The sequence below is a fragment of the Pezoporus occidentalis genome, unplaced genomic scaffold (assembly GCF_034315485.1).
Source record: "Pezoporus occidentalis ecotype Australia unplaced genomic scaffold, CSIRO_AGI_Poc_V1 ctg87, whole genome shotgun sequence".
NCBI lineage: Eukaryota > Metazoa > Chordata > Aves > Psittaciformes > Psittacidae > Pezoporus > Pezoporus occidentalis.
The window spans coordinates 2,604,864-2,632,234 of record NW_026916231.1 but is presented as its reverse complement, the minus strand read 5'-3'; the positions used below and the strand labels follow the sequence as shown (position 1 = coordinate 2,632,234).

General features: G+C 36.6%; 1 protein-coding gene across 3 annotated transcripts in view; it reads left to right on the top strand.

Annotated features, from left to right (window-relative positions):
- The first annotated feature begins 299 nt into the window (after positions 1–299).
- Positions 300–27,371, top strand: part of SLC26A7 (solute carrier family 26 member 7) — a 67,857-nt gene continuing 40,785 nt past the window's right edge. Inside the window, exons 1-4 of one of the 3 annotated variants that reach the window (XM_062604550.1) lie at positions 300–916; positions 12,922–13,032; positions 17,225–17,397; positions 26,581–26,745. In XM_062604550.1, coding sequence (XP_062460534.1) covers positions 727–916; positions 12,922–13,032; positions 17,225–17,397; positions 26,581–26,745 — 639 coding nt within the window. In that variant the 5' untranslated portion in view covers positions 300–726. The remainder of the gene's footprint in view (positions 917–12,921; positions 13,033–17,224; positions 17,398–26,580; positions 26,746–27,371) is intronic. The other 2 variants (XM_062604551.1, XM_062604552.1) reach the window with 2 other exon arrangements.

Below are 27,371 nucleotides of genomic sequence, written 5' to 3'. Positions count from 1 at the left end.
ATGATGCCATATGGAGCTGATAGCTGCAGTCTTCACTACCCTTTGAGCTTGTTACACATTTGTCTGAGTCTTCTACAGACAGAATATGTGCATTTTCAGCAGGATTTACTGCTACCTGATGTTCTGTGTTTTCTAAATAAATAAGCTTTTTGCTGTCATTTAGAATACAGAACACGGATGGACTAAACCAAGTTTGCTAGCCCCAGGGCTGCTGAGGACTTCTTGCCTTCCATCGGCACCCAGAAAAGATCTTCTAGAAGAGGCAAGGCTTGGCAGGGAGATGCCTGCTCCTCTGGGCACTTCCTGCTCACATTAGCATAGCCCAGCCTGTATCGCACACACACCCAGTAATACCTCATTTTGCCACTGGACTGAGGCCAAAAGCACAAGCATTACAGTGAATATAAAGCAGGAGGTTACTGGAAAGAATCACAAACTAACATGAGACTGGACAAAATTCTTTGCAAAGAGCAGAAAATGTGATCCTGGAAATAAACAGTTCTTACATTTCATGGAGCTGTTTATATGATTGAGCATTTAATAAGTGTTTTTATTGAGTATAGTTAGCAGCTGCAGAAATCAAGTGCTTCTGTTCATTGTTTCTTTTTTCTGTGTAGTTTTGGAACTACAAAATCTCTGAAGAGAACTGGATACTGACAGAGAGCAGGGAGATTCCTCAGCTGTGCACTCTTCTAAAAGAGAAACTGCTTTTGAGGGCTGGGGAAGATGACAGGAGCAAAAAGGAAAAGAAATGCAGTCTGCAGGAAGATGCAGGCTGTTCGCTTTGAAGATATCAAAATCTGGTGTATGAGAAGGCTGCCCATCTTGAAATGGATGCCTGTCTACAATTGGAAGGAAAACTTGATTCCTGATACCGTTTCTGGGATGATGCTAGCCATCCAACAGGTGACTCAAGGTACAGTGGACTCATTTCAAATTCATATTTTTAATTCTGGTTATGCTGGATTTCTCTGCTCTTCTCTCTTTTATTTTTTCTTCTTGTTTAATATTATTGTAAAGCTTTGATCAAAACAAAGACATTCTTGTATACCTAATGTTGACTTAATCTTAATAAAAATATAAGGAAAAATGCATAGTCTTAATTTTTATGTGCATATAGTGCTGTTCAAATGCATATAGAAATGCCTTGTGTTATTGTAGCTAATTTCTGTGAGCTGGAACTTTACTATATATCCCATCACTCTGACAATTTTTTAAAGACAATACAGAAAGTAAGAGCAGTAAGTCTCTTCACAGTGTATGGTTGTATATATTGTGTTTTCTCTGTTAAACGACTTTTTCACTATTTCATATAGAAAACAAAATATATCTACATGCTAATTGCGTTATAAAACATGCTGTTCTGGAAGAAACATTGGCATTATACTATTACCTGTGGAAGCCCAGAGGCCAACAGGAAAGGGTGCATAAGGGTGCTCCTGCCAGAGGTATTACTCATGGAGAGGATCTGCCTGCATCCACAGCTTGTGTGCTTCAGCTTCTTTGTTGATTTAATGCTGTATTACATTACCTCCTATTTCTTTTTTTCAAGAAACAATACAAAGTAGGGGTGGAGTTAAACTCTGTTTGGCAGCTTAAAGAAAAAGGAAAAACTCCCCAAAACAAAAGTCTGCACAATGACCTGTAAAAACTTTGTCCCAGTAATGTGGGTTTGTAAAGTGATGATTGCTGCTGAGAAGTATATGCTTTTGTCAGTTTTTGATGTGTCTTTGATAGCATCACCTTCATTTGGCAGTATTTTATATTTGCCTAAGCAAATCACAGCTTCTTATCTGCCTCAGATAGACTTGAATTCCTTCCCTTATGTAAACTGTACATAATTATTTCCTAACAATTTCCCATCTTAGCTATGCTTAACTGTTATTCATTTTTTTTCAGTTGTAAAAACTCTTTAACTGAATTATGCTGGAGCTGTAAACAACTGATTTGTGTATTTGTGCTTTAAAGTAATTAGGAACATCTGCACTGGCATGATTTAAGAACCTTAATACTGTAAGACTGCAAAGTATCTAATTTCACTGGTATGTGTGTATACAACAATTGTAATTAAAAAGCTGCTAATAACAGTATGCTGAAATTCATTAAAATATTAAGTTAAACAGCAGTTCTGAACTGCTGCTAGTTTTATCCCATGAAGACAGAAAATAATGGCATTGGTTTTCTAGGTTATTACTAAGTACTCTAGAAATAATTTTATCCTTATTTTATGCTGTTTAAAAACAAATACATTGAAACTCTTCCCTCATGCTGACTTGTTTTTTTCTTTCTCTTCCTTATGACTTTTCAAAATTTCAGAATGATTTTGAAGGATGGAAAAATAGGCTAGTTAGATACCAAAACATTCTGTTGTATTTGTGATGCTTTAACTTGAACACAACTTATTTATTTGAACCCTACTTGCACAGTTCTTTTCCTAGTGATATAAGCCTTCCAGATAACCATCACTATCCTTTAGTGCTTTCAAGGAGAGGTTTATGCAAGAAAATAAAGTCCCATTTATTATATAAAATGAAGGGAAAATACCCTCAGTTTTGAGGTCTTACTGTTTCTGTTTACTTCCACCCACAAAGTGAACCAAGAAGTTTTGTAATTAAAAGACAGGCAGAAATTCTAAAAATGGTAGGAAAAAAATAGTGATCAGTGATAACTGACATGCAGGGCACAGCGTCATTTGGTGTTGCAACAGCATGTTTAAGTAAATTCAAGTATATGGAAATAAATTTGAGTTATGGAGCTATATGTAAAAGTGCGCAGTTGTATTCGTATGTAACAGTTTCTTGAGTGATGAAAGTTGCATACTCCAGGGTAGAGAGCAGTCCAGTTGCTTCAGAATAATTAAGAAAGGTCTTCCAACTGAGCTGTATTTTTCAGTTTTGCTGCTGTAAGATTTCTTACTTATGTGGTATTGGCCATGTCCAGACTATTCAGGCTGGCAACTGCTTTTATCTGCTGTAACGTATCTAATCTTTAGATTATATAGCTGTCTGCCCTTTGTAAAGGAAGGAAGTAAAAAGGAAAGTCACAGTCCTCGGTGTGTTGTAGTGAATGCAACAAAGATAATCCTCATAACTGCTCCTCACAGAATTTTCTGACTTTTTTTTTTTCTGGAGAATTCATATACAACAGAAGATTTTGTCTTATAAGCGACAAAAACAAAAAAGCAAATTAATAGAAATAATAGTAGTCAATGTATCCAACTAATATTTGCTCCCAAGAAGTCTTTGATAAAGGTATTGTGTAGGTCAGAATAGCTGTTCCTATGCCATCTTTCATTTTGGATGAAGTTTTAAAGAGCTACTACCATTCGTCTTGTCATGGGCAAAATTATTAGTTTCTAAATGTTACTTAAGCCTTCAAAGGTACCTTCAAGTCCGCTACCATAAAATTGAAACACTTGAGCTCATGTATCAGCTCAGGTTTAAATGTCTTCCATCATAACACACATAAACTAGAAGCTATGTTCTATGGTGACAGAGTCTAGGAATTGCATACAAAAAAGGCATGCTACCTGAGTATTTAATTGTTTTGACTTCCATGTACAGTGTGGAAGAAATGGATCTTTCAAAGATCAGGTTTTACTTTGCCTAACATTGAACTAAGGTAAAGCCATATGCTTCAATATCTAAGGTGTTATCCTTACTGTTTCACAATGTTACCCAAAAAAGGATATAATAATTATCAAAGAATCCCTAACAAGATATGTAATAACTTCTGTAGAGTGCATTTTTTGATACTACTTTTCAAATGCTTTTGAAAGTTGTTTAAAACATGCCCAAGTCATATTTGATCATTCAGAGGGAATCCATTGCTCATTTCTGGGGTGGGAGAGAGGAGACTGAGTGCAGGGAGGTGGGAAAGAAAGGCATGGGATTATCATTATCTGCTTCTTGGCACTTACAGTGAAAGAGACATTGCTGAAACCAAGCAGGCATTCTCCAAGTGTTCCTATATTTTTTCATTGTCTGCTAAAAATGCCAAATTAATCTTAACTCATGAGTCCCAAATTTCCGAGCTGAACTCTGTCCTATTTATTTTTTGAGACAATACTTGTGTTGTCTCTGATTCCACAGAAGGTGGAGAAAGAAGTGTCAAATATAATGATGTTTTTTTTTTTAAATGGCCAGCTGAAACAGACCCTACAGTGATCATATAAGCACATACCTTGTTAGGCATTTGGTAATCTGTGTAAAAAAATAAAAGAAAAAAAAAAGAAAATTTCTTTCAAATGCTCCAATTGCTGGAAATACTTGGTTGGAGCTTGTACTCTTTCAAATTGCAAAGCCAAAAGCCAAAACCAGTAAAAGAAACTCATTTGTTCCACCCATCATCTAATATCAGTTCCAACTATAATTTAATAATACAGAGCTCAGCATCCATTTTTTTCCAGACATAGAATCTTTATTCTTACTCTGATACCTAAGGTTGAAAAATAACCTTCAAATCTAAAGTGAGCTTTGTCATCCAGTTTTGAAATTTGCCATATATTTTCACAGTTAAGAAATTTGAGCTTTCATGCTTTGGTAGCCACTACTTAATTCTTCTGTGTGTCTCAAAACTCTGTTATTGATAGGCTAGAAGAAGATGCCTCTAAATTAACAAATCTTTTTTTTTTTTCTTGGAATAGTACTTTGCTGTTCTGTTCCCTTTCCTTTTAAAACCTATTAATACCCCATCAACAGTTGTCATATGAATGCTTTTCTTTCTGTTTCATTCTGTGTTCCTCGTTCATAGACACAAATTCAATTGCTAACAGGCTTGGCTCAGCTGTAGACACTGATGACATAGACATCAAAACTTAGGTGACATGTGTCTCAGTCATTATATCTGTGGCATTATGAGTATTCGTGTTCAACATGGCTAAAGGCAGGTTCTCATTTCTGTAACTCATCCATTGACCTGTCACAATTATACCAGAATTCTTCTTGTAGCGTTTTTGTACCTGGACACCACGTACTTGTATGGGAAACATACTTCAATCAAGCTATGTCTGGATTTTTCTCACTTATCTTGCATGATAATGTTAAGATGCATTATGGTGCTGTATTTCCAGGTAGCTAAATCTCATAAAGTTGTCACTGTGTTTTTTCCGCAGTCTTCTGAACATGTGCTATAGGCCTTTCATGTCTCTTCAGAATGCAGCTGCTTATCTCATTTTCAAAGTCTGTGGTAACTTTTTATTGCACCAAGCAGGTTATTCATGTTTCGTTTCAAGGCCTTTCATAGGTGATCTTTCCTGGCATCATTTATACATTACCAAGCTGCTGATCTATCTCTCATTAATTCATTTTGCTAGCCTTCATTCTCCAATCTTGTCTTTTCAAACAAATAGCTTTGTGCCTTCTCTCAGGATTTTAATTATTCAATATGTGTTGGTAGATGCATCACATGTCAGTATTTGCTTTTACATTGATGTTTAGAAATGTTTAGAATGTGTTTCTTTATGGTATGTTTGTTTGTTTGTTTGTTTGTTTTGGTGTTTTGTGTTGTGTTTTTTTTTCCTGGGCAGAGCTATATAGCCTGACCATGAAGACTGGCATCTAGAAGTCATATAAGTAATGCTGCAACCCATCAGTAAGCTTCTCTCACTGTCATAGGCTATAAAAAAGTCTAAGTTTTTCTGAAATGGTCTGTGCAAATATACCCTCTGTTGTGCAGCTGAGTTCGTCACCAGAGAAATTATTCCCAAACTTAGTCTATATTAATTAGTGTCCATAATTTATTTATGTATTTCAGTTCTCCATATACTTAGGGGACACAGATGTATCTGAAGTATTTTGGTTAGGACATTAAATAATGTGAAAATTAAATACTCTGCTTAACACCTGGCACACCTAACATTCTTTCTGGATGTAAATTTCCTAAGGCAGGTACCCAGCTTCAGACAGTGTTAACCCTTCCACCCAAGCTTCTTCCAAGATCTCACTTGAGGTTTTGATAATTATAATCCTCTTCTGTGAACCATTACTTTTTGCTTGAAACACAGAAATGGCTTATGCAATACTGTATTGACAGCATATTGTTTGCAACTAATATGAATGTCCAGCGTCACAACTTAGACACTTCCAAAAAAGCCCAAACCCACAAATGTTTTTTCTGCCTTAGAAAGAAAGAGGACAAAACAAAGACGTGTTACTTTCTGCTGAAGTATTTGGGCTAAACTGAAGTCTCAGTACAAAATTAGAACTTTGTCTCAGTTTTTCTGAAGGGTGATTACTTAGCCTGTGTGGGAAATGGTTAACTACATGGTTATGTAGCTGAGATTAAACACAGAAAATGAAACACACTCAGATCAAAGGCTGAGATGGGCAATTGTCATCTCAGAATTCTGAAAGAATAGGTAGGTGATATTGCATATCCAGTAACAAGTACCTCTGATGATTTTGGAATGATATTCTGTGACTGGATCATATTGAGTATTGTGTTGTATCCAAGTTACAAGTCTGTGTTGCAGATGAGGGTAGATTTAGATTAGACATTAGAAAGAAATTCTTTACTATGAGGGTAGGGAGACAGTAGACCAGGTTGCCCAGAGAAATTATGGCTGCCCCATCCCTGGCCGTGTTCAAGTCCATGCTGGATGGGGCTTTGAGCAACGTTGCTTAGTGAAAGGTGCCCCTTTGTCCAGTGCCCCCTGCCATGGACAGAGTGGTTGGAACTCGGTGATCTTTAAGGTCCCTGCCAACTCTAACCATTCTATGATCCTATGAGGGAATGGACCAGATGCCAGCAATAGAGGTGTATTTCCCTTTAATGATCATAAAATAACATTTGCATGTATAGCAATAAAGGGTACCAGAGTGACTGGTTCTGCTACTCAATTCTGAAGCAAGGCTCTAGGACAGCTGGTGAGTTTTGCTTCAAATTAATATATGTATTATAAAGACAGCTCTGCTGGTGCTTTCAGGTAGGGCTAGCTTTAATGAACTGCTGGAAAATAATCAGGCTATTTGGAAAGAAATGGTTTGTCAGGTGGGTTAAGAGCTCTGAAGAAGCTGATGACCACAGGTAGTGCTGAGTTTTGATTCATTGTCTGAACTATACTGTGTAATTTTGGCTGTCTCTGATTCAGTCTACATCTAGCTTAGTTCATGGTGTTTGGCTGTTACTTGTTTCGAAATAAAAACTGTCCATGTGCTATACTGTATACACTCAAAAGTTGCTCGTGTGGAAGCATGATGGTATGAGATCTGGACTTTCAAATTTCCCAGGTTTGGGACTATGACAGTATTCTTTTTTAAAGAACATATTCTTTGTAGTCAGCCAGCACATGGATACACTTCATATAGAATTTATATATAGTCCTATATATTTTCTGCCTTTCCAATGACCTATCATCAACAAGAGATGCTTTGGCTCAAGTAGGTTTTGGTGGGCTGTCTTTTTTTTTTGAGGGGGGGCGGGGAGGGGGGTGGGGGGAAGGCCCTTGAGACGTGTTTCCTCTAAAAGTGAAATATGTAGATGGCATCTGATGAAATCAGTATTGCTATTCCTGCCAACTTCTTTTTTCATTCTGCAAGCCCAATAGTAACTCTCTGAGGACTGGTGTGTTTTGTATGTTTTAATTAAAGTTAATTTCATCTTGAGCTGGATTTATTGCTGAACAACTAATTCCTTAACACTGGCTAGAGACCTTGGCGTTAAAAAAAAGATCTATACTGCCTTCATGCATTCCAGAACTGGTGCCCAGTGTTTTGGAAGGCATGATGCCAAAACCTTATACATGATTTCTTTTTTTCTTAGCTTTTCATGGACGAGCCCCAGCTGTGTCTTCTCAAGGATTATAGTTGCAGGGCTTTGTTTTCAGGTTCTAACCATAAATGTAGACATAAATATACCCTGAGCAGACTAACTGGAGCTAATAATTTTATTAAGGGGTAGAGCTGTCTTGTAAATATATATCTGGCATAAAAATAACATGTGTAGATGAAATTGAATAAGAACATTTGGAAACAAAGCCAGAAAAATCTCATAAAGAATGCATTGGAGAATCCACATAGTTCATAAATAATTTTTGGAAGAGAGTGTCCAGCTGAGTTTTGTTATGGTTCTCCCATACAGTGAATAATGATGCAAGCTGATTATGAAATGTAACATGTTAGTAAGTAAATCAGGTTAATGTTTCACATTTATACAACTTTGCAGCAGAGAAAGGCACTGATACTGCTGTGCATGAAATATTTAATTACTGATGTCTATTAAACTTCTTACAAGTTACACATGTGCTAATACAGACGTGTCTGACAGACTATTACAAATGTGAATTCAGCTTGTGAATGACCTCTGAATCCTTTGGAGCCTAATGTCCAGGTACACTTCTGTTAGTATGACCAAACTGTGCAGATGTCCAATCCCTGTGCCGGGGCGTGCCTGAGCACCATGGACAGAGACTGACAAAGCCAGGAAAGGTCTATTTCCTGAAGGGAAGAAAAAGAAATTACTTCACCTGTAGTCTTTCAGGTCAGAGAGAGAAGGAAAACTCTTAATGCTGAGATCCTTGGCCACCAATTTGTCAAAATGGTTGCCCTTTTCATGGATTTTAAAATTCCAGGTCATATTGAGTAAGGCCTGTCATCAGTCATGACTGGGCTTTGCTTCTCCACATTGTTGATGCTTCTCAAAAAAAAACTACCTCTTTAGTTACCTGTTTGCCAGAACCTTATGGGTTTCATTCTGTTTATTCTCACTGAGATGCAGAGGAATTTCTCAATAATCTACTCTGAAATACCTCTTTATTTTTATTTTGGAGATGACCAGATTCTTCAGGTATTATGGCTGAACAGTGTAGAATAGTTCATAAAATTATCTATATAATAGTTTATAAAATATTTGCTGTGTTCAAATATTGTGTCAAATTCATTCCAAAGAGGTGTGAACATTTAATGTTTGATTGTCTGTCAAGAATCGTAGTTTTTGCAGAAAATCCATTAAAAAAAAAATAAAATAGTAGGGTTTGTTTTTTGTTTTGTTTGTTTTTTTGTTTGTTTTATTTTTTGTGGGGGTTTTTTTGTTTGTTTGTTTTGGGTTTTTTTGCCTGTTTTTGGTTGTATCCAAGCTTTTTTATGTACCCAAGGGTCAAGCTATCTCGAACAGAGAATTCACACATGGGTCATGCACTCCACTTGTTTCTTCTATCGTAATACTTGCATATCCTTTCTTTTGAACATCCAGATGCAATGTCAGGATCTGGAGATCTGCAAAGTGGCAGAATAGAGCAGTCCTTTCTCAAACACACCTTCCGTATAATGGTCAGATGGTATACTGGGAGAGCGACATTTCAGATACTGTGAAATACCGTGAATTCAGGTATCATGACTAATCCAGATGTCAAAGAACCTTCCAGAACTGGAGGTTTTTATGGGAAAGTTGTCATGAAATTAATTTTTTTTTTTCTCTGGTGTTTTGTTTCTTCAGTAAAAGTTAGCTACCATGGACCTAGAAATTAAAGCTTGTGATATGAATCACTGGGTGTCTGATTTGTTGGTTCTCCAAGAAAGATTGATAGGAGACTCGCTAAATATGTGTTAATTCTACATTTTTAGGAACCTACAGGAAATACCTTTCTTACTACATAATTCAGCTTTGTAACTGAAGGAGAAAATTGTCTTTTTCTTAAGCACTGGAGTGGCCACAACTGCAGATAGCATTTTGAGTGGGATAAGATATACTAGTGCCACTTTGGGTTCCCTATACTTGAGGCATGACTATATTGTTATAATCACATTTAAGAATAAAAAGTTACAATAACAAAAAGTAATTTGAATATATACACTACTAGAAAAACTTTCAAATTTATATTTTTTCATAGTAAATAGTGAATGATACAAATTTTGAAATTCCTCAAATTAATTATAGACTTACCAATTTTCCTGCTTCTTCACTTGTATTTCTGGTTTGCCTGTCTTATTTCCAAAAGACATGGTATAGGTTTCCTCGGGTCATATGTATGTACCATGAGTGTTTTTCCAGATGCAGAAAGTTGTTAAGTAGTTGATCATACTCTGGTGATTCATAGATAATTCTATGGAAAATATTTTTTATTGCTATAGTTATGTTGCTAGCTTAATGAGCAGGACCTGTCAACTTAAACTGAGACCTTTCTCTTGTGGTAGGATGTGGCCTTGTTTCTATTTGTATCAAGCTTGTTATTTTATGGTTATCTGCATTTGATATTTACTGACAGTAGTGCAACATCTCTTCCTTTTCAGTGTGGCATGCCAGAGGATTGTTATGCATCTCGTGATAGTCAGAGAGTACAGTTTTCAATGGCAGTATGTCACTCAATATTATCTTATGATAAGGAGCTAGTTAAAACAAAGAACCACAATATTATTGTACTGTATCTGAACTTACTGGTCATTTTTTGTTTGCATTTCTTTCCATGGAATTTGCATGCTTGTTTGAAAACCTTAATGGCACTGCCATAGAGGCTTCTCCATATTACCAGTGAAGATTAGGTGGGATCCTTATTTTATGATCTATTTCTTTGAGTATTTTTACTGTTGGGAATGAAAAAAACTAAAATAATGTTTCCTGTCTTTTGGCTAGTTCTTGAGCATATGGAATGCATTGTAGCAAAGTTTAATAAAAAAATAATGAAATAAGCTGAAATATGCTACTGATAATATCTTTAAAGGTATTTGAACTTTTTGAACATTATATGCCTAATCAGAAAGCCTGAAGTCTTTGCTAATTCTGTTTTATAATGTCTTTCTGCTCTTGCACACTATTGACAGGCTTCAGTAATGGGAGCATAAAGTTAACAGGACTGATAATGGGCTGCCTTGCCCAGCAAACCCCCTGCATCGAACAGGAACTTTGCTTTACTCACAGACTTGCTGATGAGGAATAGCTTATTTACAGCAGAAAATCTAATCATAAATCCGGCCCTTGTTTTTTTCAGGTCTGGAATATCTGTGTGAGTGGTATTCTAACATTGAATTAATTACAGTTTGGTTTGGGTTTGTTGTTTTTTTTCATTATTATATTAGTTATATTACAATGGAAGAGCATTTCAATGTTGAACAAGCCTTAAAAATCTTTCTCCTTTTTTCTATATTTTTAACTCCATGCTCACTTTTGACTGGATAGGGTCATGCAGTTCTCTCCTGTGCTGTTTTTGTTCTCCTCAGTCAGACCCTTCTGTGTTGCTTTTGGGTCAGAATCTTCTTTTACATCTATTGATCATGTGAAGATGGATGTAGAACTATAATCTCAAAGATCTTTCTGGTTCATGATACCGGTGTGCTAAAAGAAAAAAGCAGAAGTGATGATTGGTATATATGCTAATTGAAAGGCAAAAGAGCAGTGAAGTCCGTTTCTGTTTAAAAGACATCAAATTTTTAAAGCAAACATGTTTAAATATATCTTCTCTCCAAGTCACAACTGATAGTGCTACTTTGCTGAGCACAATGTTGATGAAGATGATCTGTGTAAGATCCATCTCAGCAAAATCTTCACTGTGATGTTTTTCTGAGAACAGGTGAACTGCTTGGCCTTGTCTGCTTCACGGGGAACGTGACACTTCTGGCCTCTTGGCATTTTATTGCCTTCCACTGCCATGTACTCTTTGTTACAGACTCAAATGCCAATTCAAGAAGATAGCTCTTTAATTAAAATATTCAGAATCGTCACCTGAAGCATCTAAGCAAAGATACTCTTTGTACTCTCCATATTATTAAAACACCATGCACCAATGTTTCAGGTAAAAAATGCTTTCTGCAGCAGCCAGGAAAGTCTGGTGAGAACAGTTCATCCCATACATTTAATTTTCTTTAAAGATTTCTAATGTACACAGAAAGCATCTTTGTTTCATTTATCTGAATCACCTCTGCCACAGACCATGCATGGTCGTTCTCCCAGTACACATGCTATCTTGGACTGGTCACTCAGGTCAACCAGGGTGAACCTCAGGCACCTTTTGAGTTACACAAGCCAATTCTGCCTTCCTTACTGCACAACAAGGTATTCAGCAGGACTTATGGAGCAACTCTGCTGGGCAATTCTTCCTACTCTTAGCTTCTAGGAGTGAAAACTGTGAAAGGGCAGTGGAACCTGCTGATCAGAAGCATACTTTATTCCTTCTGCTGGCTTGCAAGAATTCAGTGCAAACTTGCTTTCTATTTTAGGTATCGAAACATGAACAACAACCAAAGCTGTTGCTTTGCAGGAATGTCTCTGTTAAAAGTTGATTTCTTGGCATAATCTTGGCATATTCTCCTGTCCTTTATAGCTGAGCAATGAAGGTAGCTAGTAAGGTTGTAAAGTTAACTCCTAACCAATTCAGCTCATTCTCCATCTCAACATGAAAGTCAAATACATTCCATTTCTGGACCGAGAACTTTATGTAATGAAAAAAAATGTTAATATCTAAAGAAATAAAAAAAACAGGCACCTAAAGACAATGAACCCTGGAATATTATTTTGTTTAAGAAGAAAGCAGACTGAAGGGGCTCCATCCAAACCAAAATTACAGGTTTTGAACTGTTTATAAGAAAAAAACATCTGATTGCCTGAAGCCCTGGCAGTCTCAAACACATATTTGTGAAAGTGGAGGTGAAATGGCGCTGCCACCTCCGGTGAGGACTGGCTGTTAAAAAAGCACTGATGGAGACAGCCTGGAACCATAGTAGCTGGTTGTATCTATGACCCATTTGTTTCTGCTGATGACCAAAACTCAGGAGAAAGTGTGAGGATTTTGATGGCAGATGGAAGATGAAAAATCTTCCACAATTCTTCCTGATCCTAATTAGCTGAATTATGGTTTAGGTTTTTGTAAATGAAGGTGCTTTTTTTTCCCCTGCTCTTAAAAAAAATGTAGATATTTCCTCATTAAAAAAAAAGATTGAATGCAGAACAGTTTTATCTTCGTATACTGAAGTAATTCCATTTAACTTTCTGTAGGGCTGGCCTTTGCTATTCTGTCTTCAGTCCATCCGGTTTTTGGTTTATATGGCTCTTTCTTCCCTGTCATTATATATGCCATATTTGGAATGGGACGTCATGTTGCAACAGGTAAGTGTCTATTTGGTAATAACATTTTCAGAAATAAGATATTGAAAAGTGAACATTTTTGTTGTTGTTGTTATAAGATCAGTGGAAGTTATCTAAGACTAAACAGAAATAAGATTTTTTTTGCTACTTTTTACAACTTTTTTTCCAGCTTAAGTACTTCAAAGAACCTCATTAAGAATATATAGCAGTTATTCCTACCATTATAATTTAATATTGCATTGACACTTCCTTTGTAAATGTAGTTTATTAAGGGCTTTTGTATTTTAATTCTACTTTAGAAATCTGCTTCAGGCTAAGATTTTAACAAAGGGCTCAGCCAATAAGCTATATGCAAGCAGGAATGAAAATGTCCCAACTGCTTCTTAAACCATAGAAAACACACATTACTTCTCACCTGTCTAAACCACAAACCTTTAATTTTTCACAAAAGAAGCTTTCTGTGCCTATTGCCTGCTATTGTGTTAAAGCTAGAGATTCTTCCAGTGAGTTCAATACAACCCCTTTCCACTTGCAGAGTAATTGGGTAGGCAGCAAAAGTAGCTACAAGAATCGAATGACTGATTTCCTAATAGGTTGGCAAATGTTCTGATTCTGACTCCAAGAAACTAAATTATAGATGGAAGTGATGTGCAGAAGTGGGCACTTGGTAGCCTCTGAAGTTTGCAGGAAGGATGAGGCAGGCCCATAATAACACAGAGCAGGACTGGGTAAAGAGAAGCAGCCTCTGGTTGTCAGAAGATTTAAGCAGAAGGAAGTATGTTTTACCTGTGGAGGAGAAAAGTTCCTGAAAGGAAAAAAGATAGTTCTGGGTAATCACTCGCAAAATGAAATGCAGAATCTGATTGCTTGTGTGTAGATACTTTAGTTTATGTAGTGATTTAGTAAGAAGTTAGCTACATATTTTGAGCACCTTTTGTGTCAAAAAAATTTCAGTTAATTAAAAATATTATTAATATTTTAAAAACAGTTTACATATAATTTTAAAAAAATTAAAATATTTTAAAATGTTAAAAAAAGCTGAACAGCTATAAATTTTCTTAGAGCAACAGGAAAGATGAAAGTTTGTTTTCCCTAGAGGCACAGAAAGTATTTGAATCTTTTAATGGCTGAGAAGGATCTGTGGATGCTGTTAGTAACCTGATGCTGTAATGGGTTTTGAGATGTATTCAGCTCATGTGAAAAGAAGAGGCATTAAAAAAAGTGAAAATTTAGAAAATAATTTTGACTCGAGTAGATATTTATTAGCATACTTATTAAAACATAAATCTGTATTAAAAAGCTGTTTCAAAACTGAATAATTTACAGTGTATTTTCAGCAGTTTATCAGTGTAAGATTATTAGGAAGACAAGAATCCATCATATGATCATATGTAAGAAAACAGATAAATAGGTATCTGGCTGACAAATTCTAGTAATGAAACTAGATGATAAAATGGGTAAGTAAAGGTGTTAAGTGTGATGCTTTATCCTTGGGACGGAATACAATTCAGAGAATTATTTACTGAGTCCCATAGCTCCATGGTTGTGGATTCCTGCAGTCCTTGGTGTGGAAATCTGTTCCTTTCATGTGTGTCTGCTCCGTAATGTAATCTTAAGAAAAAAGAGGCAACAAAGCAGTTCTCCTGCAGTCATGAAGAATTTTTTTATTTTATAAATGTATGAGACATGCTGTTCCTTTCTGTAGAAATGTCTCATGTACTTGTCCTACCGACCTTGCTTAAGGCATCCTGGTGTGCAGACTGAACTGGAGCTATACTGCCTGCTTCACATCCTCAAATGCTCTGTAATTCCTCACGTACATTGGTGACACAGAGCGGTGCTTTTCGTATGTAAAGAGATTATGAAATTGCCCTGTGTTAGCTAAGTCAACCATCTTTATATGAAATGGAAAACTAATAAATGTCCCAGTTCTGTCAACTTTTAGTCACTTGAAACGTCTCTTCTGTGAGAAAGTTGATCTACTTTAAAAAGTTGCTTGCTTGAAAATCTAACATCTGACCCACCCCTTTTTCTTGACTGTTTGTGGCAGAATTGATCTTGGAGCATCCTCTGTGACAGCTTTATCTGTCATAATATTGCATATAGGTCTTTGATTTCAGGTAGAATTATATGTAAACTGTTTTTAAATCCAATTTTATGTAAACTGGGTTTTATCTGTTTTATTTGGGGTTTGTTTTGGTTTGTTTTTGTTTGTTTGTTTTTAAGTAAAATGAGAGAATGGGTTTGAAAGAAAAAAAAAATCTGAAAAGTAAAATACCTACAACAATCCTGAGTGGTTTATGGAAAAAAAAAAACCTAAAGGAACTGTCACAGGGAAGAATTTGGCACTTGTAGAGTGGAAAGCTTAGCTAAATGAGGTGAGCAGAAAAGCCGTGAAATGACAGGTCAAATATATGCAGGTAGTATAGAAGGATTAAAAAATGAATTTGAAGAATGCCATGGAAACGATAATCAAACTGGAAGTTAAATGTTCTTTCAATACATCAAAACAAGGACTCTGGCAAGGAAACTGGTGGGACACCTTTCTGACAAAGGTATAAGAAGGACATTCTGTGACAAGATCACAGCATTGTCAAGTTAACAGTGTAATTGCACTGTCAGAAGGGCTTTGGAGGGAATCCTGGGAACTGCAGCCCTGTATAATAAAAATTAGGATACTGAAATATAATCAGAGTCTGCTTGAGAGGAGTTAATATGACTCCTGTAAAGGAAAATCCTACCTTACTAACCTCCTTGAGTACTGTATGAGTGTTAGTAAGCACATGGAAAAAGGAAACCTTTAATATAAAATATCAGAATGGTCAAACTGCTACTGATAAGGTTCCACATCAAAGGTTACTAAAGAAACTAAGTTGCCCTTGTGATTAAAAAAAGTTCTTTTATTGATTATTATCAGGTTAAAGGATAAGAAATAATAGGTGGGACTCAGTGGTTCAGTGTGAAGGTGTCCTTGGTAGGCTCCCGAGTTCATGCGGGGACATTTACTCTATAAAGGCCAAGATGAAGCTAGAACTGTGTTCACCATGTCCTGCAACAGTAGTAACAAGGAGGGCTCAATGAAACTAGTGGGAGATCTCTTTAAAAGACTTTTAAAGTATAAAGAAAATACTGCGACAGATAGTGAATTTATGGAGCCTGCTCCCAAAGGACATTGTAGAGGCAAAAAATGCAAGCAGTTTCAAACAGAGCTTTGACAATTCATGAATGCTAGTCCATAAACAAAATCTAAAAGGGCCAGATAAGGATATACTTCCCTAACATAACAGCTATGGATACTGAAGGATTATGAGAGGAATGGCCTGAAGAATATGGCCAGGCTTGTGTGCTTTCATTGGGTAATGCTCTTGATTGCCACAGCTGGAAGCAGAGTACTGGAGAAGATGGACCATTGGACTGAGATAGGAGGGTATTTCTTATGCTCTTAGAGCTTTGCAGAAATGCATTGTGCTTTTTAATATTAACTTATCGTCCTTATTTATCTGTATGTCATTAAACTTGCTTTACTTTTTTCAGTAAATGAATGTTTCTTTCATAATCTGTCTCCATCTGTTAGAGTGCTAGGTACTCTATAAAAGGCTAGGTACTATATACATATATATAGAGAGAGTGTGTGATTAATTGCCCTAGAAATCTAAATGGTGAACATTTAGGATTCTCAGGAAAAAATGCAGTTTCATCACATCTAGGGTGAATTAAAAACATTCCTGATGACTTTAAATCATTGTGAATTGTTGTTTTCAAAACTTTTTCGTTAATATGTCTAAATAAGGCACTGGAATAGGTTGCCCAGGGAGGTTGTGAATACTCCATCCCTGGCAGTGTTCAAGACGAGGTTGGACGAGGCCTTGGATGATATGATTTAGAGTAAGGTGTCCCTGCCCATGGCAGGGGGGTTGGAACTAGATGATATTAAGGTCCTTTCCAACCCTAACGATTCTATGATTCTATGATTCTATGATTCTATAAATGTATTTAGAAAAGAATTTGCATTTAATTTGTCATACAAAAGACATTTTGTGCGAAGAAATGTTTGTTACATAAAAAGATTACCTTAAAAATTGTTCTTATCATGACAGGAATGCACAAAATGGCACTTTCACTCATAATGGCCAAGTTTTGAAAAAGAGACCATAACTGATGAGTATGGACCGATACAGAACTACTAGTGACTAATGTGTGGCTTTTCTTATAGGAACTTTCGCTTTAACTTCCTTAATATCTGCCAATGCTGTTGAGCGTCTTGTTCCTTCAGCCAGCGCTAATTTCACTACAAACAATAATTCAGGAGTTTTGGGCCTACCAGAGTTCGAAATGCAGAGGATTGGTGTTGCAGCAGCAGTGTCATTTTTAGGAGGAATCATCCAGGTTTGTGGTGAACACATTCTTTATACACTGCATTTGTGACAACTATGACTTTTGTAATACTTTTCAGCACTTCTTTGAGAAAAAGAGAACATTGGGTCTGGTCCAATGTTAATGAATGATGAAATTAATGTGTTTTAAGAATTTGCTACTCTTTCGTTGAGATATACTGATTGCATGTATACATGTTCATCGGGTGTTGCAATACGAAGTAAAACCACAGCGAGCTCTAATACAGTATTCAGTTGCTGTTGGTGCTCCCTTTCCTTCTCCTTCAGAAACAAAACATGAATCAGCTCCTGGTAAGCACTGACATATTCCTGAGGATTTCTGTTGCTCTTTGCTGGAAGAAAAATCCATACAGTATTCAATAATTAAAAACCATAGGGAAAGCATCTTTAAAATCTTCTAGAGTTCTCACACACATCATTAAAGTGAAACAAATTAGTAAAACAGGTGTCTTCAAATGATTCTCCAAAGTTTATTCAAATGATTAGAGGTCTTATAGATTTCTTGTCTTTTTCTTTTCTGATCATGAGCTCTGAGTTCCTTTATCCATTGCCAGTTGCTTAGGTCTTCAAAAAAGGCTTCCCTCTTTCCTTCTTAATATTAAAATGGAAGAAGTGTTCTATCACTTGACATTGCAACACCTTCTGGGTAACCTGGCCTTCTGAAAGAAACCTAAACCCCTGTGTTTGATGCTTTGGATCTCTATACTATGCAGAGCATGAGTGACGGAGCTTGGAATGGCATTTCCAGTGGCCTGCATGCTTGGTGGGAACAGGGTCATATGCTTATGTTAGTCAGTAGGATACATCAAGAAGCAAGTTCATTTCTGTTGCACTTTTTTTTCATTCTTTTATTGGTTACAGAGTTATGACTTGGGGTAGCAGCATGAGCAAAACCCAATGGATGACATACAGGGTAGAGCTGATGCTGATTATGCCTGGCTGCTGCATGTGCTGTCCTGTTGCACTGGTGTGTGCAACATGACACTGCATCATGTGCAGGGTGCTTGTATCAGTAGAGTCCTTTGAGCATCCACGGAGTTCTTCATATGGGAGCACTGCACTCACAGCCTGACAATCTCCTGTGTTGCCCTCAGAGAGGCCAAAATGTCTTAAGTGGCAAGCTGGTACCTGCATTTGATCTGACATCAAAATCCAATGCAGAATTATTTTGCTTAGCTGCTGATGAATCCCATTAGGTGTGTAAATCCTCTAGACCTATTACTCTTTCGTTCTGAAAAGTTCTGCTTTATTGTGTGCCTTCGACTGCACCAGCTGGCTTATGTCAGCCTGTGTCCTATTTAAGCCTGATTGGAATAAGAAGAACTAAAAAATCCTCTGCCTGCTTCTTCAAAGCAGGTCTGATAGGGAACTGTGCCATGTGCCTGGGCTCTTCTCCTAGGTCAGTAATGTTGCTTACGTTAGAGTCATACTAAAACAGCTGGTGCTTGTAGTGCTGCCATTAGTCTTTTATGCAAATTTAATGGTTAGAGACCAGATTAAGATACTTATTTCCTAGAGTAGTACCTTGTAGCTACTGATATGTGATATGTAAGTGATAGTCTGGATCGAGGCTGTGATTAAACTTTGCCATCATCCCAGGTGCTATGAAGTGTGGGAATCCATGTTTCTCATCATGATTCCAGACTCCTAACAGGTGCTGCATTTCCTAGATAAGGCGACAGGGCACATCTTGCTGTTAATGAAGAGCTAAGTCAGTGTGTTGCTTCTAGTTATCAGATTAAATTAGAAATTAAGGAATAGCTTGGAATAGATGTGGTATTCTGTGACAAGAAGAATAAAGTGATGCATGTTGAGGCAACAGTTTTCCATTGAAGACATCCTGAAATACAAAAAGAAATGGAATTGTTAGTGGAATTGGGATGGTATTTCTCTGGAAAGGGAGATAACCTGGGTAAAGTTGTCTACTGTTAAAGACTGTTTATTCATTCTAAAAAAAGTTAAAATGCAGTGCTCTAATTAGCCACCAATTATACAGAAACAGCTGATGCTATGACTATCCCATTGGGCAGCTTCCATACAAAGGATGAAATGTCCCTCTCTAAGGCAGGTGGTTCCTTCTTAGAAGCAGTAGGTAAAGACCTGAACTTTTTTGGCCAGAAAAGCAATTTGATGCTATTTTCCCTGTAGCCTGGCTAAGTATTCCAATCAGCAAATAGCATTAAAAAAAGAACAAAACATACGAACTAGTGAGTCATGGAGGAAAGGCAAAGGGAAGAGGTGTGGTTTTGAGATTAATTGCTGTTGGCTGCTTTGCGTTTTATGAAGACTAGAAGTGTGCATCTGTGTGTGAGGCAAGCTCTGAGCAGGTTTTGTGAATCTCAGTGCCATATAGACTTGAAGTACATTAGAACTGGTTTCTGATCATCAAGTAAGAACAGGTGGAGCTTCTGAGATTTTAAATATGTGGCTTAGTTGCTTAATTTTTTTTTCAGGTAATAAGTTTCAGATTCCTTAACTGCTTTTTATATCTAATATTTGAAACAGTATGGATAAAAGAAGGAAGATATTTGGTTATCTTAAGAAGCATTCTAATGAAGATAATATGGTATTAAAATAGAAATTAAGTAAACACAATGTAAGAACTGTAATTATAAAAAGAAAAAATACAATGCATTCACAGAGACTATTTCATTTTTAAAAGCAGAATGGAAGGTATCATGCAGATTTTTTTCATGTTGTATAACTGCTACTCTATAAACAGGGTGATGGAAAATTAAACAAATTAATGAAATTATTCCCTAGTATTAAATACCTCAGAATTATTGATGGGGAGATGAAATAATAGAATATAACAGATGCCAATGGAAGAATTTTGTAATTAGAATTGGATGATGCCTTTATAGCAGAAAAAAAAATCCTCAAAAAAATAAGCCTTTGGGTAAGATATTTCTTCTTATTAGTATATTATCTGTTCAAGAATGCTTGCATAATTGTATGTGTCTATAAAAACCTCAAAATTCTAAACTAAAATTCAATATTTAATTTGCTGAATAAACAGAAGAAAGCTGCTTGCATTTCAGAGTGAGGAAAAATGCATATCAGAGTGAGGAAAAAATAGGTTTTATCCTAGAAAGAAGCATTATTCTCCTAAGAGCTGCAGTGATACATACTTCAGTTGTGCTACACTTCTGTAAGTGCTGGTTATTTCATTCCAGCAATTTGTTTTTTAAAGACTTACAGATAATTAGTTGCTGATGTACAGTGTCGGAAATAAAAAATGTGTCTGGTTATCAGGAGAACAAATTTACATGGTCTATTTTCAGCTTGCTTAATAATGAAGCAGCACATTTGAATATGAAGTGTGCTTTTGTAAGGCTAATGGTATTGTCCAAAGCTTTGTTTCCCTGTGGGGAAAATCATGCTGCATTATTCTATGTTACACACAGTTTTTCATTAGGTGCAAACATGAGTCTTTATTGTACAGTGATAATCAGGAAAAGATTTTCTTTCAGTGGACATAACTTCTTGCAGGCTCATATTCTGTATGTTGAAAAGTACAACTAGGCTGAATGGGAGTCCTGGTTCCCACAGTTATGGCACATCGCAGAATCAGAGAATCATAGAATTGTTTAGGTCAGAAAAGACCTTTAAGATGCTACATGTTAGTCCACAAAGACCACAGAAAGAAGTCTTTTTCAGGTCCTGGGGTGAGGAAAGCTCATGCCAGACACCATCAGAAGCTATCAGATACTCTCAAGCCACCCACAATGAACTTAAGAGCTTCAATTGAAAAGACCAAAAGCTACCAATTATAATGTCTACTGAAACAGGTTTAAAATTGATGACTTGGTCAAGCTGAACTGTGTCTGACTGTTTTCTCCATGTGGTCTGTAGATGCCTTCACTTTTGCAGCTTCTGATTCTGAGAGAACCAATGCAACATGCTAAATGAGAAGCTCACAGCCTGTACTGTTTCTCTTGAAGAGGTATTCCCCATGGCTGACCTTGTCTTCTTGGCCCATGCAGCAAAAAATCAGAGAGAGTGCCACCAGGTTTTATTCAGTTTAACAGGGGAAAAAGCCACACCTTCTACGATGTGGAGTTTTGAGGGGTTTAAATTTCATTTGCCAAAACTGAATTCATGCAGCAGGTAACATGACATCAGCCTTTCAATTACTGTGGACAGAAAGTCTGACATTAGTGATTTCCAGAGAGCTGTTAAGGGATAAAAATTTTTACTGGCCATAAAGTTAGATTTACTACACAGCAAGAGTGGAATTTTAACAATAATAAACTGAGTGTGTTGTCATGGTAAGAAAGTATTGAAAGTGGATAAGAACCAAAAGGGCTTGGATTAATGAACATAGAGGGCTTTGCTTTTTGCTATTACTCTTTTCTCCTGGCTCCATCCCCATTCTTTTCTTCTACTTGTCAGAGTAAAATTATGGACCAGTAAAGACAGCTGCAAGAAAAGATTCCCTTTATATTATCTTTCTTCCATTCAAAACTATAGGGTTTTTTTATGTTTTTTTTTTCTTTTTCTAAATGCTACCACTTCTGTCTAATCAATTGGTTTTAAAACTTCTTTCCAAGATCTTTTCTCTTTTACAGTGCATTAAATCAAGACTGCTTTCCTTTACTTTCTCCTGAGTTTTTGTTGGGTTTTTTCCCTTTCTCTGACAGCTCCTGATGTCATTCACATGAAGTTAATTGAAAATGTATACCTGGTAAAAGCAAAATTCATCTTGAGCCTTTTGCGTGGTGTGATGTCCTGAAGAAGCTGCACAAAGGAACTAGAGCCATGTGTATTACAAACCATTTTTGTTACTGTGATTGTTCTCTCTCTGAAATATTCCTTCATCCCCTAGGAACTAAATATTCAAGAATGAAAAATTCTGAAGACAATTCTGAAATACATGAAAATATTCTTCCTTTCACATTTTAAGAAAAGCCCATGATTAGTACAAATAACGAAAACAGAAACATATTTACCTTTGGTATTTTTTTTTATTTTATTTTTTGCTGTTCTGACATTTCACTATCAGTTTTCCCTGTAGTCTGTCTGCATCAAAAGGAAGAAAAATCATACAACTTATAAGAATGTAAGATGGGAAAGCTGCAAAAACAACCACAGTAAAGATAAAATAGATTATTAGAAATTTCTTCAAAAATATTGAACTTTCTGCATTTTGGTTATTGCTTGGTGGGTGAAAGATTTTATGGCATTATGCAATGTAACGCAATTGTGTGCTGCCAGCTGAGCTTAGTTTAAAATAGTATCTATCCAAGAAGCAGTGACAGCCTAGCTGTATGCCTTTTGCCTAGCATGGAGGGTGAATTGGAGAGTTCATAGAATCATGGAATAGCCAGGGTTGGAAAGGACCTTAAGATCATCTAGTTCCAACCCCCCTGCTATGGGCAGGGACACCTCACACTAAACCACTCCACCCAAGGCTCTGTCCAGCCCGGCCTTGAACACCATCGGGGATGGAGCATTCACAACTTCCTTGAGCAACTCATTCCAGTGCCTCACCACCCTCACAGGAAAGAACTTTTTCCTTATATCCAAGCTAAACTTCCCCTGTTTAAGTTTTAAACCTTTACCCCTTGTCCTGTCACTCTAGTCCCTAATGAAGAGTCCCTCCCCAGCAACCCTATAGCCCCCCTTCAGATACTGGAAGGCTGCTATGAGGTCTCCACGCAGCCTTCTCTTCTCCAGGCTGAACAGCCCCAACTTCCTCAGCCTGTCTTCATACAGGAGGTGCTCCAGTCGCCTGATCATCCTCATGGCCTTCCTCTGGACTTGTTCCAACAGTTCCACGTCCTTTTTGTATTGAGGACACCAGAACTGCACACAATACTCCAAGTAAGGTCTCACAAGAGCAGAGTAGAGGGGCAGGATCACCTCCTTCGACCTGCTGGTCACGCTCCTTTTGATGCAGCCCAGGATACGGTTGGCTTTCTGGGCTGTGAGCACACACTGAAGCTGGCTCATGTTCATTTTCTCATCGACCAACACCCCCAAGTCCTTCTCTGCAGGGCTGCTCTGAATCTCTTCTCTGCCCAACCTGTAGCTGTGCCTGGGATTGCTCTGACCCAGGTGTAGGACCTTGCACTTGTCATGGTTCAACTTCATGCGTTTGGCATCAGCCCACCTCACAAGCGTGTCAAGGTCCCTCTGGATGGCATTCCTTCCCTCCAGCGTGTCAACCAAACCACACAGCTTGGTGTCATTGGAGTTGATCTAGGCCTATATAAATGTAAAAAAATTTAACGGTAACTGTCAAGAAAACTCACATGCAACAAGATTTGGGAGGCTTGTTTCAATACAACTTTTTGTCTCATCTTGATCTAAGCAGTTTCTGTACATTACTTGTATTGCAAAAACAGCAGAAGTTTCCCATACCAACTTATGCTGAAAATTATACTCTCCTTGAATATTTTCTGTTCTGGTTGCTTCATTGTTAGGTCTTCATCGTGGAAGATATATAGATGCATGCTATATTTATTTAGCTACAATGTAAATAAAAAGTCAGATGCACATGCTGATGAAATATTGCCTTTGTTTCTGGAAGTTCTTAGCTACCTTCTGCAGTAAGACCTGGAGGACCAAGTGTAGGCTGCTGCTTGTTTAGCTGAGTGGCTACAGAAATTGGCTATCTCAAAACGTACTTATGGTAAAAACAGTGATTATAAACAAACATTTAAAAGTGTGTTTGAAATGTGACTTTTTAGTTCCTGCCTGTGAAGCATCCCCTTAAAATGCTGAAGATTTAAAGTAAAAAAGTTTATGTAAAAAAAAGAAACAAATGAGAGTGATGCTGAAGTTGCCAGGTTCCACAACCATGACACCTTTTCCCTGTGCTTCACTGCAATAACTTTCTCTGAAAGTTAATGTTAGCTAATATTTCTCTGTGATATTATGTAGTACATAGAATTGTCTCTGTGGTTTGGATTCCACAGCTAAATAAAAATCCATCTCTCTGGAAAGTAAATTATTACACAATTAGAAATTTCACATCCATACAATACAAACTGATCTTAGAAAACAAACAAAAGTTCACTAGGGAAGGAAGAATATAATTCTCATTGAACTTTGCTACTGTGAACAATGTTTTAAATACATGACTAAGCACACTGTTAGAACAAGCTGCTAAATAAAATGCCTGAAGTTAGTAATTATCAGTTTTAGGCCTGACTAACTAAATTACCACTCACTGAGGGTATAACAGTAATTACCATTATTGGGGTCCAATTTTGAATGGCAATCAATGTTCTGACTGTTCACAGTGCAGAGCCATTCACACACTGTTAGTGGGAAATAGAAAAAAATATCTCAGTTTTAATGTCTCAAATGGAAGAGAAAATTGCTCACTAGAGTTTTTTTGTGGTAAATTAAAAGCCACTCTGCTATTTTTTGTTTCTTTTGTGCTGTTGCACTCATAGCTCACTACATACAGGTGAAATTTATGGTGAAAAAACAAATAGTGCTCAGGCATAGAAAATGGCAACATTTGAGAATTATTCTTTTAGCTTCATAACAAAATGAAATAAAGAAAATGGGACCAGGATATATATCAAAAGGATGATATTTAGTATAGTAAGCAAAACATAAGCTTTTAGAAAGTATTGTAACAATAACTCTTTGCCAAGAGCATGGACTTTTTCAGGCAGAAGAATAGCAAATGCAGACGACTATAAAAAAAAAGAAACTGTTTTTTTTTTATCCTATGAATGTGCAGAATTCAACTGTAAGGGGAGATATTTTAAATGTAACTTAATATAGATAAGAAAAGGGTTAAATGTTACATAAATCACAGTACCATCTGTAAGTATGTAAAAACTTTGAACAAAGAAGTAAGAGCTGTCAAATCTTATTCTTCAGAGGAAAAGAGCAATTGCAGTCTAGGATAAGGTGAGAAAACATAGCAGGATGCAATACTTTGGGTATTTGTCCTGTATTTCTATGAAGTATTTGCAACAGTAGATTCAGCTGTAGTTCAGATTCTTGAATTAGAGAGGGATATTATTCTTTCATTATATGCCTGTGCTCTGAAATAACTTCTGTAAAAGTTGCAACGAAGTTGAAATAATCTTCAAATATAGCCGAGTCAAAATCTACTCTTTTTTAACCTAGCAGAGAAATGCAATTTGTATGTGTGATTGTGTTTATGAAATGGGATGTTGAATTTTTTTTCTGGTTTAAATTTTCTGGTTATATACAGATAGTTTACTTTAAGGTAGTTCAGGTATTTCTTAAATACATAGAAAATAGATTTTAATGGTCTTTAAAATAGTTTACTCTTACTGGAATTTTATAGAGTTTGTTCAAACAGAACACTTAAATATATAAACATCTCTGTTTCTCTGTAAAGAGAAACATTTTTATATATTTTTATCTATTTTATATATATGTATTTTTATATCCTCCACATCAGAAGTAACTTCTGTCATTCCCTGAACGCCTGCAAAACCAGAAACCTCAGCATATGAAGCTGATGCAGCTACAGGTAGTGGACTGCCAGCACTTGATGGTTTTCATATTATCATATTGCAACATGATAGTGCCAAGTATCACAGTATATAGAACCGTGCATGAAGGGTCAGTGGGATATCAGGAAGTTAAGAGTTTGCTGGAGGAGCAAAGCTATTGTGTGACTTGCGAAGGGAAAACTGATGGTGCAGCAGCCTGTGGTAGGAGATGATGGAGCTCTAATCATGTGAATCATCTCTCCATAGTTTTAGCACCTAATAAATTTGGTAGCAGTTGAAATTACTAACATTGGAAATCCTGATATCGATGTCTTGTCGGTTGTTAAACTGGACCAAGATATGGCCCATTGCCTACTCAGGCTGAATAGCAGTGGAATGGGAATGAGTCTTGGCACCATCATCAACTTTTGAGTTGTCAGTGTATTGAGTTGATTTTTTATGGTATTTATTGGGCTCACATATTCGATCAGGACAGAATACTAAGTTTCTCTGCGTCTGCTTTTGTTACTAATCTAGTGTTAGAGTGATGTAACACAAGGCAGGTAAATGTACAGAACTTCAGTGGGTTCTATTTTCAGCTATACTTGTCCTTCAAAGGACATTTGTTTTTTGTCTTTATCTCATTTGTCTTAAAGTTTGTTAAAAGGACCCTGGCCCTTTGTCCTATCACCTGGAAGCTGCTTGTTATTATAATTGCTAATGCTCATGCCTTTGCCTTTTAGGTAGTGATGTTTATGCTGCAGTTGGGCAGTGCCACACTCTTATTAACAGAACCAGTGATAAGTGCAATGACAACAGGAGCAGCTACACATGTTGTGACTTCACAAGTGAAGTATCTGCTGGGAATGAAAATGCCATATATATCGGGACCACTGGGATTTTTTCATGTGAGTCCAGTAAAAGAGATGGTTATTCCATTAGCTAGCATTTTCTTAACCATGTTGTTTGGCTATATATAAGAAATTTGTTATGTGTGCTTGTGAATGAACAGAAAACATTCATCTTGCTAGGTCTATTTGTAAGAACTTGTTAGGAAAACTTGATAAAGAATTAGCACAAATGAGTCTTATTTTGAAAGGATACAGAAATCAATTTAAAATATGTGTATTACAGCATCAATAATTTACTATCCTGAGGAATTACACATTTGTACACGGAGGTTTAACTCTTTCTGTATTAGCACATGGGAGGGATATATCCAAATGCCATTCTAAACATATTTTCTTCATATTTTACTGAATGAAATCTAACCATCATTGTGGCAAAAGGAAAATAACCTGTGATTTGTAGATCTCCTATGCAAAAATTGCCCTAGATATGTTGCTGGTTGCATTATTACATTATTTTACTTTTCCATGAGCACTGCAAGGGTACAGCTTTAATGTAATTTTCAGAAAATGCATACAGCCTTCCATACAGTATCATGGCTACTCCCTTTGGAAAGTAGATATTGTTGGCTGAAGCCTTAAAGGATAAAGTTATAAAATCCTATTGCATAAAAGATATGAGAACA